The sequence below is a fragment of the Muscardinus avellanarius genome (genome assembly GCF_963383645.1).
Source record: "Muscardinus avellanarius genome assembly, chromosome: 11".
Lineage (NCBI taxonomy): Eukaryota > Metazoa > Chordata > Mammalia > Rodentia > Gliridae > Muscardinus > Muscardinus avellanarius.
The window spans coordinates 34126709-34141991 of NC_137797.1; the positions used below are offsets into that span (position 1 = coordinate 34126709).

A 15283-nucleotide genomic window follows, 5' to 3' on the forward strand; every position below is an offset into this window, starting at 1 on the left:
CCTCACCTGGGAGCGGACCCGCCGGGGGATGGCTCAGGGAAGCCTCGGGAAGAGCGGCTCAGCGAGTGACGCCACGGAAGCCACAGGCATGGTCCCCCGATCCAGGCCACCTGCGCGGACGAGCCTCCGCCGCGGCGCCTCCCGCCGCTCGGTCCCTCCCCAGCCGCCCAGGCACGGTCACAGCCTCCCGCACGGCACGCCGGGAACGCCCCGCCGCCTCTGCGCCGAGACTTCAGCTCCCAGCATGCACAGCCGCGAGGCAGAACTGCATTCTGGGACTTAGAGTCCTCACCACGCCTTTTCCGCGTCCTCATCAGCGTGTGAAGGAGTCGGGCGGGGAAATCTAAACGTAAAGCATCGCCCGTCGTCGTGAAATGTAGGCTCTTCTTGCATCCGGGGCCTGGATCCCTCCCGGCTGGGTGGGGAATGGTGTCGCTTAGCAGCCGCTGCCGCTTTTCCCTGCTCGCGACCAGTTGGCGGGACCCAGAGTCGGCGTGGGAGAGCTCTAGGGAGCGTCAGGGGCAGCGGCGGGCCGGCGTGGTGGTGGCCGTAGATGAGGAACTGTCGCAGGTTGCCAGGCTTGGTCTAGGTGGGTGGATCCTTTTAAATCCGAGCGTACCTGTAATCACTGGTTCTTTGGCCCCGGGGGCCTGCGTGCAGCAGCCTCCCGACACCGCCCCTCTGCTCTGGCCCGCAGTTTTTCTGCCTTCTGAGTTCAGCCCTGGCCTCCCCCGCGCATCACTCAGTCTTTTATATGTGCACCGTTGGAAGCCCCGGCTTCTACTTCTGAGAATCAGGGATCGTTTTCAGGTTTCAAACACCCCCGCGTTTGGCCCAGCAGGTGTTCGCGCTTTAGTGGCGGTGGGCGTGGAGAAGGACTCAGAAAGTGAGTTCTGACCTGAATTAGCCTTAGCAAGAAAGTCATCATGGTTTTATTTAGCCAGTACAGTATCTGAGGGTTTGTGTGGAATGCTATCATTTTGATCAGTGCTTTTTTGCCCACGTATCTGTTTGCAATTAAGCCTAAGCTTGTTAACACCATAGTTATTATACTTTAAACACAGTAATGCTGTTCACCTGGAAAAAACTAATACCCACCTGTTTTGTTACAGGAGGTGGAGCACAGTGAAAGAATTCAAGATGCCGCCTAATATAAACTGGAAAGAAATAATTAAAGTTGACCCAGATGACTTGCCTCGGCAAGAAGAACTGGCAGATAATTTGTTGATTTCCTTATCCAAGGTGCTTAATTGACAAATAATACACATATGTGCACACCACCGTGATTAACTGGGGGAGTTTTTATATTTTGCTTAAAGGTTATAAAATAGTTGCTTTTTCTGTTTACTTAGGTGGAAATAAATGAGCTAAAAGATGAAAATCAAGAAAATGTGATACATCTTTTCAGAATTACTCAGTCATTAATGAAGGTTTGTATGCAGTAGTTTTAAAGAAACTTACTTTTAGAGGAAATTCTGTGAAAGTACTTGTAATAAATAGATTACATTTAAAAAGTGAGGTACTTTTAAATGTGGATTGAGAATTGTGTGCAAAAAATATCTATTTTATATTCTGAATATTCTAAAAAAATGTGTAGGGAAACAGGATAAGTATGTTTAAAAATAACATACAGAGATATGTCCCAAACTCCAACCCAGGCAATAGTAGTGCATGCCTGTAATCTCAGTACTTGGGAAGCTGAGACAGAAGGATCACAGGTTCAAGGGAAGCCTGAACAACTTAGCTAGGCCCTGTTTCAAGTTAAAAAATAAAAGGGCTAGGGTGTAGCTTGGAGGAATGCCCCTGGGTTCAATCCTCAGTTCCAGATAAAGAGAAAAGACCCCATCTCCAAAATCAAAATACAAACAGCTGAAATCCAAATTAAAAAATGCAGGCATTGACTGCTATAGGAATTTGTTGCAAGAAAAGTTGATTCAAACCCTGGTAGGAGACTTCATAAAGGATGAAAACTGAGGAGTAGTTTTAGATAGGTGAAAGGCAGTGACAAGATTGTAAGGTGATTCTAGATCTAGTGGTTATCATAAACAGTAGAAATAGGAAATATACTTATTGTTTTGTGTGCATATGTAGGTTGGGGGAGGTAGTGGGGATTGAATCCAGGGGCATTCTACCTCTGAGTATACCCCCGGTCCTATTTTATTTCTTTTATTTTGAAACAGGGCCTCACTTAGTTTTTGCATACTGGCCCGTCATCTTCCTGACTCAACCTTCCAAGTAGTAGCATTATAGGCAGGTGCTTCCACATCTCAGCAGTCTGTTTATTCTTTACACTTGAAGAAAAAAAGTGCAGAGGTTTATACAGGTTGTAGAGAAAACAGATGTTTAGTAGTTTGTGATAGACTGTCATTGGCCATCAAGGTGTATTTATGCTGTCAGCAGTAAAGAGTTTTGAACCATAATGTATAGATATAAAACATAGCTTAGTAAGGGAAAGATAGTATGTTCTATAGGACATAGATAAAACATAGCTTAATAAGGGAAACGTGGCATGTTCTATAGGACGAATTGAAGGGAAGTAGAGCTGATTATCCTTAACATTATGAGGGGATTGAGACATAAATTATGGACTAGAGCCTGACATTGTGGTGCACAGATACAATTGCAGCTGCTTGGGAGACTGAGGACAGAAAAACCTTAAGGTCAAGGTCAGCCTCAGTAACTTAGTGAGACTCTGTCTCAAAATAGATATTTACTCAATATCTCTGTGTGACTGCCACTATAGGCAATAAGAATTGAGATAGGAATTAAAACAAATTTCTTATTATCAGCGCTTACATTTTATTGTACAAGGTATGTTGAAATGACTTTCTTTTTTCTCTTTTAATGCTTAGATGAAAGCTCAAGAGGTAGAGCTAGCTTTGGAAGAAGTTGAAAAAGCTGGAGAAGAACAAGCAAAATTTGGTAAGTGCTTTGAAAATAGAAAAATCAATTAGAAATGAAACTGGAAAATTAGCTGGAGGCATGTCCTTTATTGTAGTGTCATTCAATTTTATTAAGCAGTATTAAACATTCTATAAAATATGTATATATCCAATTTGTTTTGAAAGATATTTCTCTAACTCTTATTTTATAGATCTGATATATAGTACTTCCTTTCATGTTATCTTATTCTAATGATGAAATCTTTTAGAATAATTTATTTTATTGAAATTTACTTAAAAGTTTGTTTTGAGGTAAATAACCAATTGGACCATTTTCTTTTTTAAAATAGAAAATCAACTAAAAATGAAAGTAATGAAACTGGAAAATGAACTGGAGGTATGATCTTTTCTATTTCCCAGAGAGTAATTGTCATTAGTTATATTATTTTGAAAATCTTTTGTTATTATTTGCTGGAGAAAAATCACAAAGATGCCATTGTACTCGTAGTTATTTGTTCAGTATACTACGCATTATGTACTAAGAATTCAACTAGGGATTAAACATTCAGTTGTAAACAAAATAAAAACAGCTAATAAGTGGATGGAGCAGATGGTCTAGAAAAGTATGTGAAAAGAGGGAGATAGGTAGAGACTTAAGGAATAATGACAAAAGGATATGGTAGAAAAGTCATTTGTGACAAACCCAAGGGCTAAAATTTTAATGGGTTAGCTTTTGAAAGGAGGAAGACCCTCTTCCTTCCATAGGAAAGAAAGAAAAGTAGATGTATGCAGAATGTTTTATTTTTATTTAGATCATCTGCCTAAAGTAGGAGAAGATGGTATGGTCAAATTTTAGTTGAAAAAGGACTGGAGACTAGAGTCCTGAAGTAAGACATATTTGAGTTCTAATTCTGATTCTTTTTTTTCGGGTCTGGAACCCAGGGGCATTTCGACTTCCAAGCTACACCCCCTGCCCTAGTTTTTAATTCTTTAATATGAGACAGGGTCTCACTAAGTTGCAGAGGGCCTCACTAAGTAGCTGATGCTGTCCGTGAACCATGATCCTCCGGACTCAGCCTCCTGAATGCTGGGATTACAAGCATGCACCACCATGCCCAGCTCTAATTCTGATTCTTTTAACTTTATTTCTGTGTACTTTGACAAGCTATTTTTTATTTCCTGCTATATGTCCGGCCCCTTAGAAAATACAAGTTCAATAAGTAGTTATATAATAAATGGTTTATGGATTCAAATTGATTCTGTGTTACTGTTAAGTCAGTCAGGAGCTTTAGAATCAAAGGGTAGGGTGGTTGAAGGGTAGGGTGGTAGGAAGAGGTTGAAGGAGAGGATTATGAAATCTTAGCTGAATAAATAAGTAAGTCAAGATTGGGGTGGGAGCATGGTGTGGTGATGCGTGCCTATATCGAAGTACTTGGGAGGCTGAGACAGGAGGATTGCAGGTTCAAGGACAGTGTCAGCAATAAATGAAGACTCTCAGCAACCTAGTGAGAAACCGTGTTTCAAAACAAAAGGGGTGGGGGTGTAGCTTGGAGGTAGAATGACTCTCTGGGTTCAGTCCCCAGTAACACACACACACACACACACACACAAATGAGCAGGATAAGGTTAGGAATAGGGAAAAAGAAGTCAAGGGACTATAGGGTCCTTTGAGGTCAAAGGGCTAATAGATCTTGGATCTCTTGTGGGTATGAAAGTGGCAGGCTATAGTGAATTCAGTATTAAACATATTAAAAAAGAAAAAACTAGGGTGAAGTTATATGGATGTGGAAATTGCTTAGGCTGGTTCTTGATGCAAGGCTGTGAGCCACCACGTGCATAAATTCCCTGTAAATTTTAAGGAGCATCTGGGAAGTAGTGGCTTGCTGTTGTCATGATTATGAGTGTGAAGAGCTGTATATTTTGTGAGGTTCAGGATGGCAGAGGCATGATAAGATATTTAACCTGGAAGTTCTGGGTGGAGTAAATCTAGTAAAATACCAGCACTTTCTCTTAACCAGGAAAGAATAAGGAATTCTAAAAAAAAAAAAAAAAATAGTATTCTAAAAGAACCAAATTGTAGCTAAGGTAAAGAAATTAAAAGGAGGATTCAGTAAAGAACTGAGGATGTAGTCATTTATCTTGGGAAGGGACATTAGAGAGCATAGAGGAAAGCTTTTTGAAAGCGATGAATGAAGAAAATTTGGGGCAAAACTATAGAGGGAAAAGGTGAATGGGAAACAGGTTAAATCGCCAATAAATTGATGTTTTGAGCCTTGACCTAAATAAGCAGAAATGTGAAACAAAGTGAATTTTGATGTTTGCAGGATTTTAAAAATAACCTAAATCTGGGCTGTCCAGTAGAGTAATACTGACCACTTCTGGCTATTTATGTTTGTTAAAATTAAAAATATAACTCTCTAGCGGTGCCAGCCACATTTCAAGTGCTCAGTAGCCAAAAGTACATAGTGGGTACTGAACTAGATAGTGCAGAGAGCCTCTCCAGTATGCCAGAAAGTTCTGTTTGGCAGCTCTGGGTTAAGTAGTCCATGGTATGCATGGTATGAGGAGAGCGGCAGGTCAGGAGCACCAAAAGGCTCTTGTGGGTTGGAGCCCTGGTTTCAGATCTCTAAGGCTCAGGAGAGGCCTTGATAATTCCTCATTTACCTTTTTTTCTATTTGCAGTTTGGCCTGTTACCTGTGTCTTAGTAGCTATAACAGATCCCTACGTGATTAATAGTCAATTCTTTGTAGCTCTCTGTGGTTCATAAAAGCTTAAAAAGTTGTCAGCCTGTGAACTAAAGCTTAAATAAGTTAAATTAAAAATAAGTCCTGCCAGGCGTGGTGGCCCACGCTTGTAATCCCAGCATTTGGGAGGCGGAGATTGGAAGACTGCAGTTCGTGGATAGCCTCAGCTACTTAGCGAGGCCCTTCGCAACTCAGTGATACCCTGTTTCAAAAATAAAAAGACCAAAAAATAGGGCTGGGGATGTAGCTTGGAGGTACAGTGCTCTTGGGTTCCATCCTCAGTACCTCAAAAAAAAAAGAAAAAAGAAAGAAAAAAAAAGTCCTTAAGCTAGTAGAGCTAATATAACTATATGACTTTAAACATCTGGTTCTGAAGCATAATGAAAATTTTAAGTCAAGGTAATTTTTATTTTTGTGGGTTTGAGGATGGAACCCACGGACATTTGACTTCTGAGCTACACCTCCTGCCTTATTTTTTATTCTTTATTTTGAAGCAGGGTCTCACTAAGTTGCAGAGGGCCTCACTAGGTAACTGAGGCTGTCTGAGAACCACGATCCTCCAGTCTTTTAGGCTCCCGAATGCTGGGATTACAAGCGTGCGCCACCATCCCTGGTTCAAGGTAATTTTTTGTTTGTTGATTCATTGGAACTGCCAAATATAATGAAATTAACTTATACATTTTGGTTTATTTTAAGATGGCACAGCAGTCCACAGGTGGACGGGACACTCGGTTTTTACGTGATGAAATTCGCCAACTTGAAAAGCAATTGGAACAAAAAGATAGAGAATTAGAGGACATGGAAAAGGAGTTGGAGAAAGAGAAGAAAGTTAATGAACAAGTGAGACACCTTTTTTCAATAAATCTTGATTGCTGAAGTTAAGATGTTCTTATAGAATATTTGATTTTGCTTTTTGTAATTAGTGGTAATATCAATTTTATGTTAAAGTTGAGAAAGTTTTTTTTTGGGGGGGTAGTGTAGGTCTGGGCTACACTCCCAGACCTATTTTATATTTTATTTGGAAATAGGGTCTCTTAAGCCAGCAAGGCTGGCTTCGAACATGTGTGATCCTCCTGTCTCCGCCTCCCAAGCGCGGGGATGACAAGCGTGCGTCACCACGCCTGGCTAAAGTTGAGAAACATTTTATACCTCCAAGGTTTTATATTACTTCATTTTGTTATTACATCTTTAAAATTAGTGGGTTGAGTCCTTCTAGTGAGTTAGAAATTAATTTTTTTATATTTGGAGGCATATTTCTGAGGACATGAGTATCAAATACATAAATTAATGCTTTGGTCTTAAGTTTTGTTATGAAAATATTAATAGGCATTCAGAAACAAATGTTTTTAATAGTAATATTTTAGGTAAAATAATAACGTATGTTTGTATTAATATATTTATGTTAGTGATAGACTTGGAAAACTTGGATATATGGCTTGTGTGCCTTTCAAGCTCCTAGGAGATAGCAGGGTACATGTTTCTTTGGCAGTCAGTTCTTAACTGTTCATTCTGTTTATCAAGTATTTACAGCATACCAAAGACTGTGCTTAGTTACCAGGGATACAGTGAGTTACTATCTTCTAGTTCTCAAGGGTTTGGATTCTTACGTGTCCCTTCAAAAGGATATTTTTAGATCTATAATTCACAGGAGGCACTAGGAAAATTATTAGGCACTAGGAAAATAATTAGATATTATTGAAGCCAAAAAGATTACTTTTAGATGATCTCAGAAATGTTTGATAAAGCAATTAAGTAGGAATAGGTGCTTTGTGGGAAAGCCCATTACAAGTGTGATGTTCCAGTCGCCGAGGGAAAAGAGCATCAGGAACATTAAATGCTTTAATATTAAGTTATTGGCTTCCTGCTCATTAAAAATTTTCCAGTTCAGAAAAGAATTGGACTGTTCTCAGTTAATAATAATAGGCAAACTTCTAAAATCTGTATTCTACCATGCATTCTATTACAGGCTTAGTAATAGGTTATTAGTTCTCAGTTAATAATAACAGGCAAACTTCGAAAATCTGTATTCCACATTCTACTATGTATTCTGCATTCTATTATGAGCTTCTTTAAACTTTATTTCCTTTTAACTTTTTATTAAAAATAAAAAGTTTTGAAGTTTTTAAAGTCTTACCTTCAAAAAGACTATTGAAAAACAATAAACATATATAGTCCCCTCATATAGATTCACCAGCTCTTAACACTGTGCCACATTAGCCTTATCTTCTTTTCAGTATCTTTGTGTCCACGTACTTTCTTCATATCTCTCACTCACTCTTTTTGGTGAGCCATTGAGATTTCATTGTAGATATTATGATACTTTACACATAAGACATTTCAGCATGTCTCTCCTTAAAAGGATATTCTCCTGCATAATCCTAATATTATATGATCATAATATTTCATATTGATTCAGTACTGTTATCTAGTCTGTAATCACATTTCTTTCTTTGGCCTAATAGTACTCTTAATAATAATTAATAATATTTTCTCCCACCCTGAACATCCAGGGTTCCACATAGGTTCCCACATTACAGGTTTTACTGTATACTTGAAGTTGTGCTTGTATACCATTGTGATTCTGTCTTCTTGAATTAGGGAGAAAACAAAAGTGAAAGGTCACAAGAGGAATGGGTTTTACAGAATAGGTGTAAAAATCATGAAATGGTTATAATATTTGCCTTTTTCTGGGAAACAAAGTCACAAATGAAACTATGTATACATAAAACAGAACACTCTAAAGTATATGTAATATATATACATTTTATATATGTATATATGTTGTGCATATATATATATATGTGTGTGTGTGTTTCTGTTCATACTGCTCTTATTTTACCCAGAATTCTTTTAATTTTTGTTTCTTATGAAATTTTGTATTTTCTGATTATTTGGTTCTTTTTAGCCAAATCTTTTTAGAGTGTGTGTGTGTGGGGGGGGGTTATTGGGGGTGGAACCCAGAGGCTTTCTACTTCCGGGCTATACTCCAGACCTATTTTATATTTTATTTGGAAACAGGGTCTCACTAAGTTTCTGAGAGCCTCATTAAGTAGCTGAGGCTGGCTTCGAATCTGTGCGATCCTCCTGTCTCAGCCTCCTTTTTTTTTTTTTTTTTTCTTTTAACAATTTTTTTATTGAACATACTGTCTCAGCCTTCTAAGCGCGGGGATTGTAAGCATGCACCACCATGCCCGGCGCCAAATAATCTTCATACGTTTTTTATCCTGAACATAATTGTGCAATCAAAATGTTTGTTTGATAAATAATATTCTTATACACACATTTTTTTCTATTTAATTCTCCAAGCATTGTTCAAAGGATTTTATGTAAATGTTACTAAGTTCTTATGTCATTATATGAGGTAAGAAAACTAAAAATAAGAGGTATTAAATGATTTGGTTCATACTTTACTAGAAATTGATAGCTAAAGGATATAAACTTGGACCAGTTTGGTCTTATATTGTTTCCTTTAATCTTTATGTTTTGCTGCTACATCTTTTTAAGTAATTCAGTGTGAAGTGAGGAGTTTTCTAGCCATGACAGAAGAACATGCATAGAACACCAAATATTTTATTAGAGAATTTATTTGGTAAGGAAGATTATTTATATTTTGCTTTTGTATTTTGGTTAGGTTTTTTGTATGTCCTTTTTAAATCTTTTAAGTTGAGCCTATTTTTAATGATTAGTTTTTAATAATTTTGTCTTGTTACTTGTTTTATGTTGACTCAGAGTCCTTAGTAGTTAAATGTTCTCTACTTTATTGGAAAGAATTTAGGATTTAAGTAGACAAGCTCAAAACTTGACTTGTATGGAATGCTGCTGAATTTTATATTATTTATTTTTCACTATTTTAGTTGGCTCTTCGAAATGAGGAGGCAGAAAATGAAAACAGCAAATTAAGAAGAGAGGTTGGTAAACAATTTTAGTAGTTGTGGTGGTTCAACAAAGATACCTGTTAAAAATGTTTACACAAATTTATAATGTAACCAGAAATGGAAGCTTATAAGTAACTGATGTTTTTATACTGATTGATTTTATGATATGATTTTGTCTCAGGTAACTAGAAAATAAAAATATGAGACCATTTTATCTCTTAGATCTTTGTGGGTAAAATTGCTTTCTTTTGTATAAATATTCCTTGCTAATTTGCTAATTGAATATGATTGGCTTTCTGTTCTTATTGCTCTTATTTTATCCAGAATCCTTTTAAAGTTTTTGTTTCTTATGAAATATTATAAATTCTGATTATTTGGTTCTTCTGAGCCAAATAATCTTTGTACATTATTTATCCTGAACATAATAGCATAATAAAATGTTGTTTGTTTGATAAATAATATCCTTACTGTCTTTGATCATCCAAATAATATACTGCATTCTCCTAAATTTCCTTATTTTTACTTTCTTTAATTTCTGACTATTATTTTTAATTATGTATTGCCTTTCTTATTTCTAATTACCTTTTTTCTGTCCTTTTCTGGAGAACAAACGTCTAAAGAAAAAGGTGAGGCTTTAAGGGTGGTCAAACTTTGGGGAATTTATATGTTCTGAGAGCACATTTAGAGGAAGTAATTTTGTTATTCTGGATAATTTATTAATGGATTGCTGCTATTGGTCTACCTTCAGAATGAACAGCTTCGTCAGGATATTGTTGACTACCAGAAACAAATAGATTCACAAAAAGAATCACTTTTATCTAGAAGAGGAGAAGACAGTGACTACCGATCACAGTTGTCTAAAAAAAACTATGAACTTGTCCAATATCTGGATGAAATTCAGGTAAGACAAGTCGGTTCAGAGCAATGATTCTTATATTTAATTTTATTATATAAATCTAGTATTTAGCCCTTTGTGGAAATTCTTTATTATAAATCTGCCATTCTTCTTTATTGCTGAGTAGAACTCCATTGTGTGTATTTCTCATAGTTTTTAATCCATTTATTTGTTGATGGGTACCTAGGTTGGTTCCCTGATTTGGTTATTGTTCTTTGGTTTCAAACCCCTTTGGAAAGATACCTAGTAGTGGTATGATCCAATCATATGGTGGATCCATCTCCAGTTTTCTAAGGAATATATACACACTGATTCCCATAGTGGCTGAACTAATTTGTAATTCTACCAACATTGTAGAAGAGTTTCTATTTCCCCACAGCCTAGCCAACCTTTATTGTTACGTGACTTCTTTATAATTGCCATTATGAGAGGGGTGAGATGGAATCTCAGTGTGGTTTTGATTTGCACCTCCCTGATTGTGAATGACATTGAGCATTTTTTTCACATATATCTGTTGGCCATTTGTATCTCTTCTTTTGTGAAATGTTTATTCAATTCAGGTGCCTATTTCTTAATGGGTTGTTTTTCTAGTTTAAAGGTTTTAAAGTTCTTTATATATTCTAGATATTAGACTTCTGTCAGAGGGATAGCTGGTAAAGATCTTCTCCCATTCTATAGGCTTTCTCTTTAGACTCTTGATAATTTCCGTTGTTGAGCAGAAACTTTTAGTTTGATGCCATCCCATTTGTTAATTTTTACTTTAATTTTCTGATCTGTGAGGGTCTTGTTGAGGAAGTTTCTACCTGTGCCAATATGTTGGAGTGTTGAACCTATACCCTTCTCTAATAGCTTCTTAGACTCTCATCTAAATTCTAGGTCTTTGATCCATCTTGAGTTAATTCCTATGCAAGGTTAGAGGTAAGGATTTAGTTCCATTTTTATGCAAATGGATAGCCAGTTTCTCCAGCACCATTTGTTGAAAAGTTTGTCTTTTCTACAGTGTATGTATTTGGGCCCTTTGGTTGAAGATAAATTGCGTGTAAGTGGGAGGGTTAGTTTTGGTATCTTCTATTGTGCTCCATTGGTCTGTGTTCCTGTTTGTGCCAATACCATGCTGTTTTAATTACTTATCTCTAGTATAATTTGAAGTCAGGAATTGTGATGCTTCTTGCATGGTTCTTGTTGCAGAAAATTGCTTTGGCTATTCTGGGTCTTTTGTTTCTCCATATAAAGTGCCATTTGCAAGAAAATGGATGGACCTGAAGAACATTATGTTAAGTGATATTAGCCAGTAATAGTGAAGGGACATATGTTTTCTTTAATATGTACAGGATAGCAAATACTTGGGATATAAGAGAGACTCCAGATAATAGAGGAGAAATCTCAGTGAAGCCAGGGAGGAAATATAAAGGTAGGGGAGGAGAAGGCTGAGGTTCATTAATGGAAATAGTACCATAGGCTATGTGTATACATGTGAATATATACCAATATCAATATGGATACTCTGTATTGGGAGGGAGAGAAATGGGGAGGTGAGGGAAGGGCACCAAGAGCCTTGTTACTATGTTATTGTCAAAATGATTTGGGATGTGACTATAATGTATCAGTAAAAGCTCCCGCCACTTATTGATACACACACACACACACACACACACACACACACACACACACACACAATTTGTTATTTTGTATTTGTAAAACATAAAATAAATTGCATCTTTGATGTTCCAGTTCTTTATTCTTTTATATATCTATCTTCAGCATTAAGAACAACTGAGATTCTGTGTACAGTTTCTTTTCATGTTCAATTTGAATACTTGGTCAGCACCAATTTATCCTAAAGATTTTTAAAGAATTTTCTGTAGTGGACACTTAATGTCATTACTTAATTTCAATTTAGTTTAAATTTTAATTTCTTAAACTTTTTATAATTATGATGTCTCTAACTTTTTAGACCTTAACAGAAGCTAATGAGAAAATTGAAGTTCAAAATGAAGAAATGAGAAAAAATCTGGAAGAATCAGTACAGGAAATGGAGAAAATGACTGATGAATATAATAGGATGAAAGCTATTGTGCATCAGACAGATAATATGATGGATCACTTAAAAAAAGAAAATGATCATTATCGACTGCAAGTAAGAATTACTGTTGGAATCACTTATTTATACAGTCTTCTTATTGTTTCATTACCATTTATTGGAAACTAGTAGTATTTCAATTTTCTAGGATATGAATTTTGTCTTCTTAGTGCTGTAATATGTTGCCAACCTAATGTATATGGCCATATGTATTTCTCTGATTTCCTCACAAACACCTTATAATTCTTGCCATCTAAGGTATATAAATGATACCCGAATGAATGTACAGACAGCATTTCTGCAAGCTCATAATTATGGGGATTTTCTACTAAAGATTCTTAAAGTTTTCTGAATCATGACATTTGATTTTATTTCTTAAAATGAATACACTATAAATGTATTAAATCAACACATTGTTCATTATTTACATGTGATTAAACTTAACATCTTATAATTTACTAAGATGTATGATTACAATGCACCAATAAAACAAATTTTATAAAAGCACATTCCAAGCCAAAAAAATAAGGTAGAGTATCATTTAAGTATAATTTTCTAGTGATGAAAGAAAATTGTGCAACTACAGGTTAAGTGTCCTTTATGTGAAACGCTTGGGACGAGAAATTTTTCAGATTTTGAATTTTTTTCAGATTTTGGAATATATGTATATACATGTGATATATATCGGGGGTAAGATCAAAGTCTGTACACTAAATTGATTTGTTTTATATACATCTGGCATGTGTGGCCTGAAGATAATTTCCTATAATATTCTTAGTGTACCTCCCATATGTCTGAATCCAGTCACCTGAAGTCCAGTGTGAAATTTCCCACTTGTGTCACATCAGTCCAGTTTTGGAGCATTTTAGATTTTAGAATTCTGGATTAGTATTGATCAACCAGTATAAAGATACAGAACGCATTAACTATCACCTGTAACTACAATATTACTCCTATAGTAAATAGCATATGTAATATAATATTTTTGTGTATATGTATATATGTAAATATGCATATGTAAAAATATATATTGCACCGGTTTGCACCAATTCTTGAAGTAATTGTTGTTTATTAGGTGCAGGAGCTTACAGATCTTCTGAAAGCAAAAAATGAAGAAGATGATCCAGTCATGATAGCTGTTAATGCAAAAGTAGAAGAATGGAAGGTACTTTTCTTAATTGATACAAATACTGTTTTTGTTTTATATTTTAGATTTAAATTCTCATATTTCTTTAAAAGAATTATGCTATTTAATAACATTTTTATAAGAGTTTTTAAAAAAAATCTAAGTTTAAGCTGGGTGTGGTGGCGCACGCTTGTAATCCCCGTTCTTGGGATGCAGAGACAGGAGCATCCGTGCAGGTTCGAAGCTAGCCTTGCTGGCTTAAGAGACCCTGTTTCCAAATAAAAATATAAAATAGGTCTGGGAGTATAGCCCGGAGGTAGAAGGGTTTCCAGGAACCCCAGTACCACCAAAAAAAAAAAAAAAAAAAAAATCTAAGTTTATTATATATCTTAGCTAGAAAAGCTCTAAAACTCTTCTATGTCGTTTTATAGCTCATCTGTTCCTAAATGAGCAGTTCTAAGCTAAGATTATTCAGTGGGATTGGGAGTATGGAAAGAGATCTCTGAGAATCACTTAGGGAGTCTTTTCAAAATATACTTCTTTTCCTCCTCACCACACTCTCTGCCTCAATCATTCCACAGCCTTTCCATATCAAAAGCTGAAATTATGATGGCTGTGTATATGAAAAACATCTGAGATGACTGAATAAATAACCCGTGTTTTAAAATTCTTAAAAAAGCAGGGACATGCCTCTGGAGTCATTGGTTCTGTCAATAGTCACATAAATCTTATTGACAATTTGATATTGGTTATCATTGGGGACACTCAGATAATCTGTATTTTAAACAAAAGCAGTAGCAATGGAACAGAGGCCTAAAGACTCAATCAGGAGTAGGTAAATTTTATGTAAAGGGCTAGAGAGTAAATATTTTAGCCCATCTTTTATAACTAATGAATTTTGTTATAGCATGAAAACAACCATATTATGTACAAAAATGAATGAACAAGACTATTTTATAATAAAATCTTATTTCTTAAAATAAGTGGCAGGCCAGATTTCACCTTTGGACAATAATTTACCAGTCTTTGGAAAAGTAGTTGTTTTTTACCACATTGAATTTTTTTGGTGGGGAGATGATATTATTGTACACCTACACAGACACACATACACACCGACATTGTATTTTTTTCTGACTCTATAACTTTTAATAATTATCTTTTTTCTCAGTTTATATGGTATTGCTTTATTTTGTTTTATAATTTTTCTTTGTAGCTATGTATATTATTTGCTAACTGATTCCCTATAATGTGATATGTAGGAGGTTCCCCAGCTTTTGCTCTTAGAAACAGTATTCTAAGAAATGTTCTTGTGTATAAATTATTTTGTAAATGTACAAGTATATTAGTAAAATTAACTGTTACAAGATTATACTGTTGCAAATATATTCCTCTAGCTTGTTATTTATTTTTTTGGATCTGTGATAATTTTTTGAAATGAAGTGTTTTTTTTTATATCATGTAGTTAAATTTACTTTTTTCTAATGGTTTATTACCTTTATGTCATAAATAGAAAGACGTCTTAGTATATATTTGTATTCTCAGCTTTTTCCTAGTATATATTGGTTTCATCTTTTACATTTAAATCTTCAAAGCATATATTCATTTGGTATAAAGAATGTACTATGGATGTAACAGAGCTACTCTGCTATTCAGACACCATTTATTTCATACTGAAATACA

At 35.7% G+C, this 15283-nt stretch overlaps 1 protein-coding gene across 2 annotated transcripts in view; it reads left to right on the top strand.

The window, feature by feature from the left end:
• Window positions 1-1140: 1140 nt before the first annotated feature.
• Window positions 1141-15283, top strand: part of CEP290 (centrosomal protein 290) — a gene marked incomplete at both ends in the record, with an annotated part of 100544 nt that continues 86401 nt past the window's right edge. For both annotated transcript variants that reach the window (XM_080706162.1, XM_080706163.1), the window contains 10 exons: window positions 1141-1242; window positions 1353-1430; window positions 2853-2922; window positions 3233-3279; window positions 6324-6467; window positions 9482-9535; window positions 10108-10128; window positions 10251-10403; window positions 12352-12534; window positions 13553-13642. In XM_080706162.1, the coding sequence (XP_080562288.1) occupies window positions 1141-1242; window positions 1353-1430; window positions 2853-2922; window positions 3233-3279; window positions 6324-6467; window positions 9482-9535; window positions 10108-10128; window positions 10251-10403; window positions 12352-12534; window positions 13553-13642 (942 nt within the window). The remainder of the gene's footprint in view (window positions 1243-1352; window positions 1431-2852; window positions 2923-3232; window positions 3280-6323; window positions 6468-9481; window positions 9536-10107; window positions 10129-10250; window positions 10404-12351; window positions 12535-13552; window positions 13643-15283) is intronic.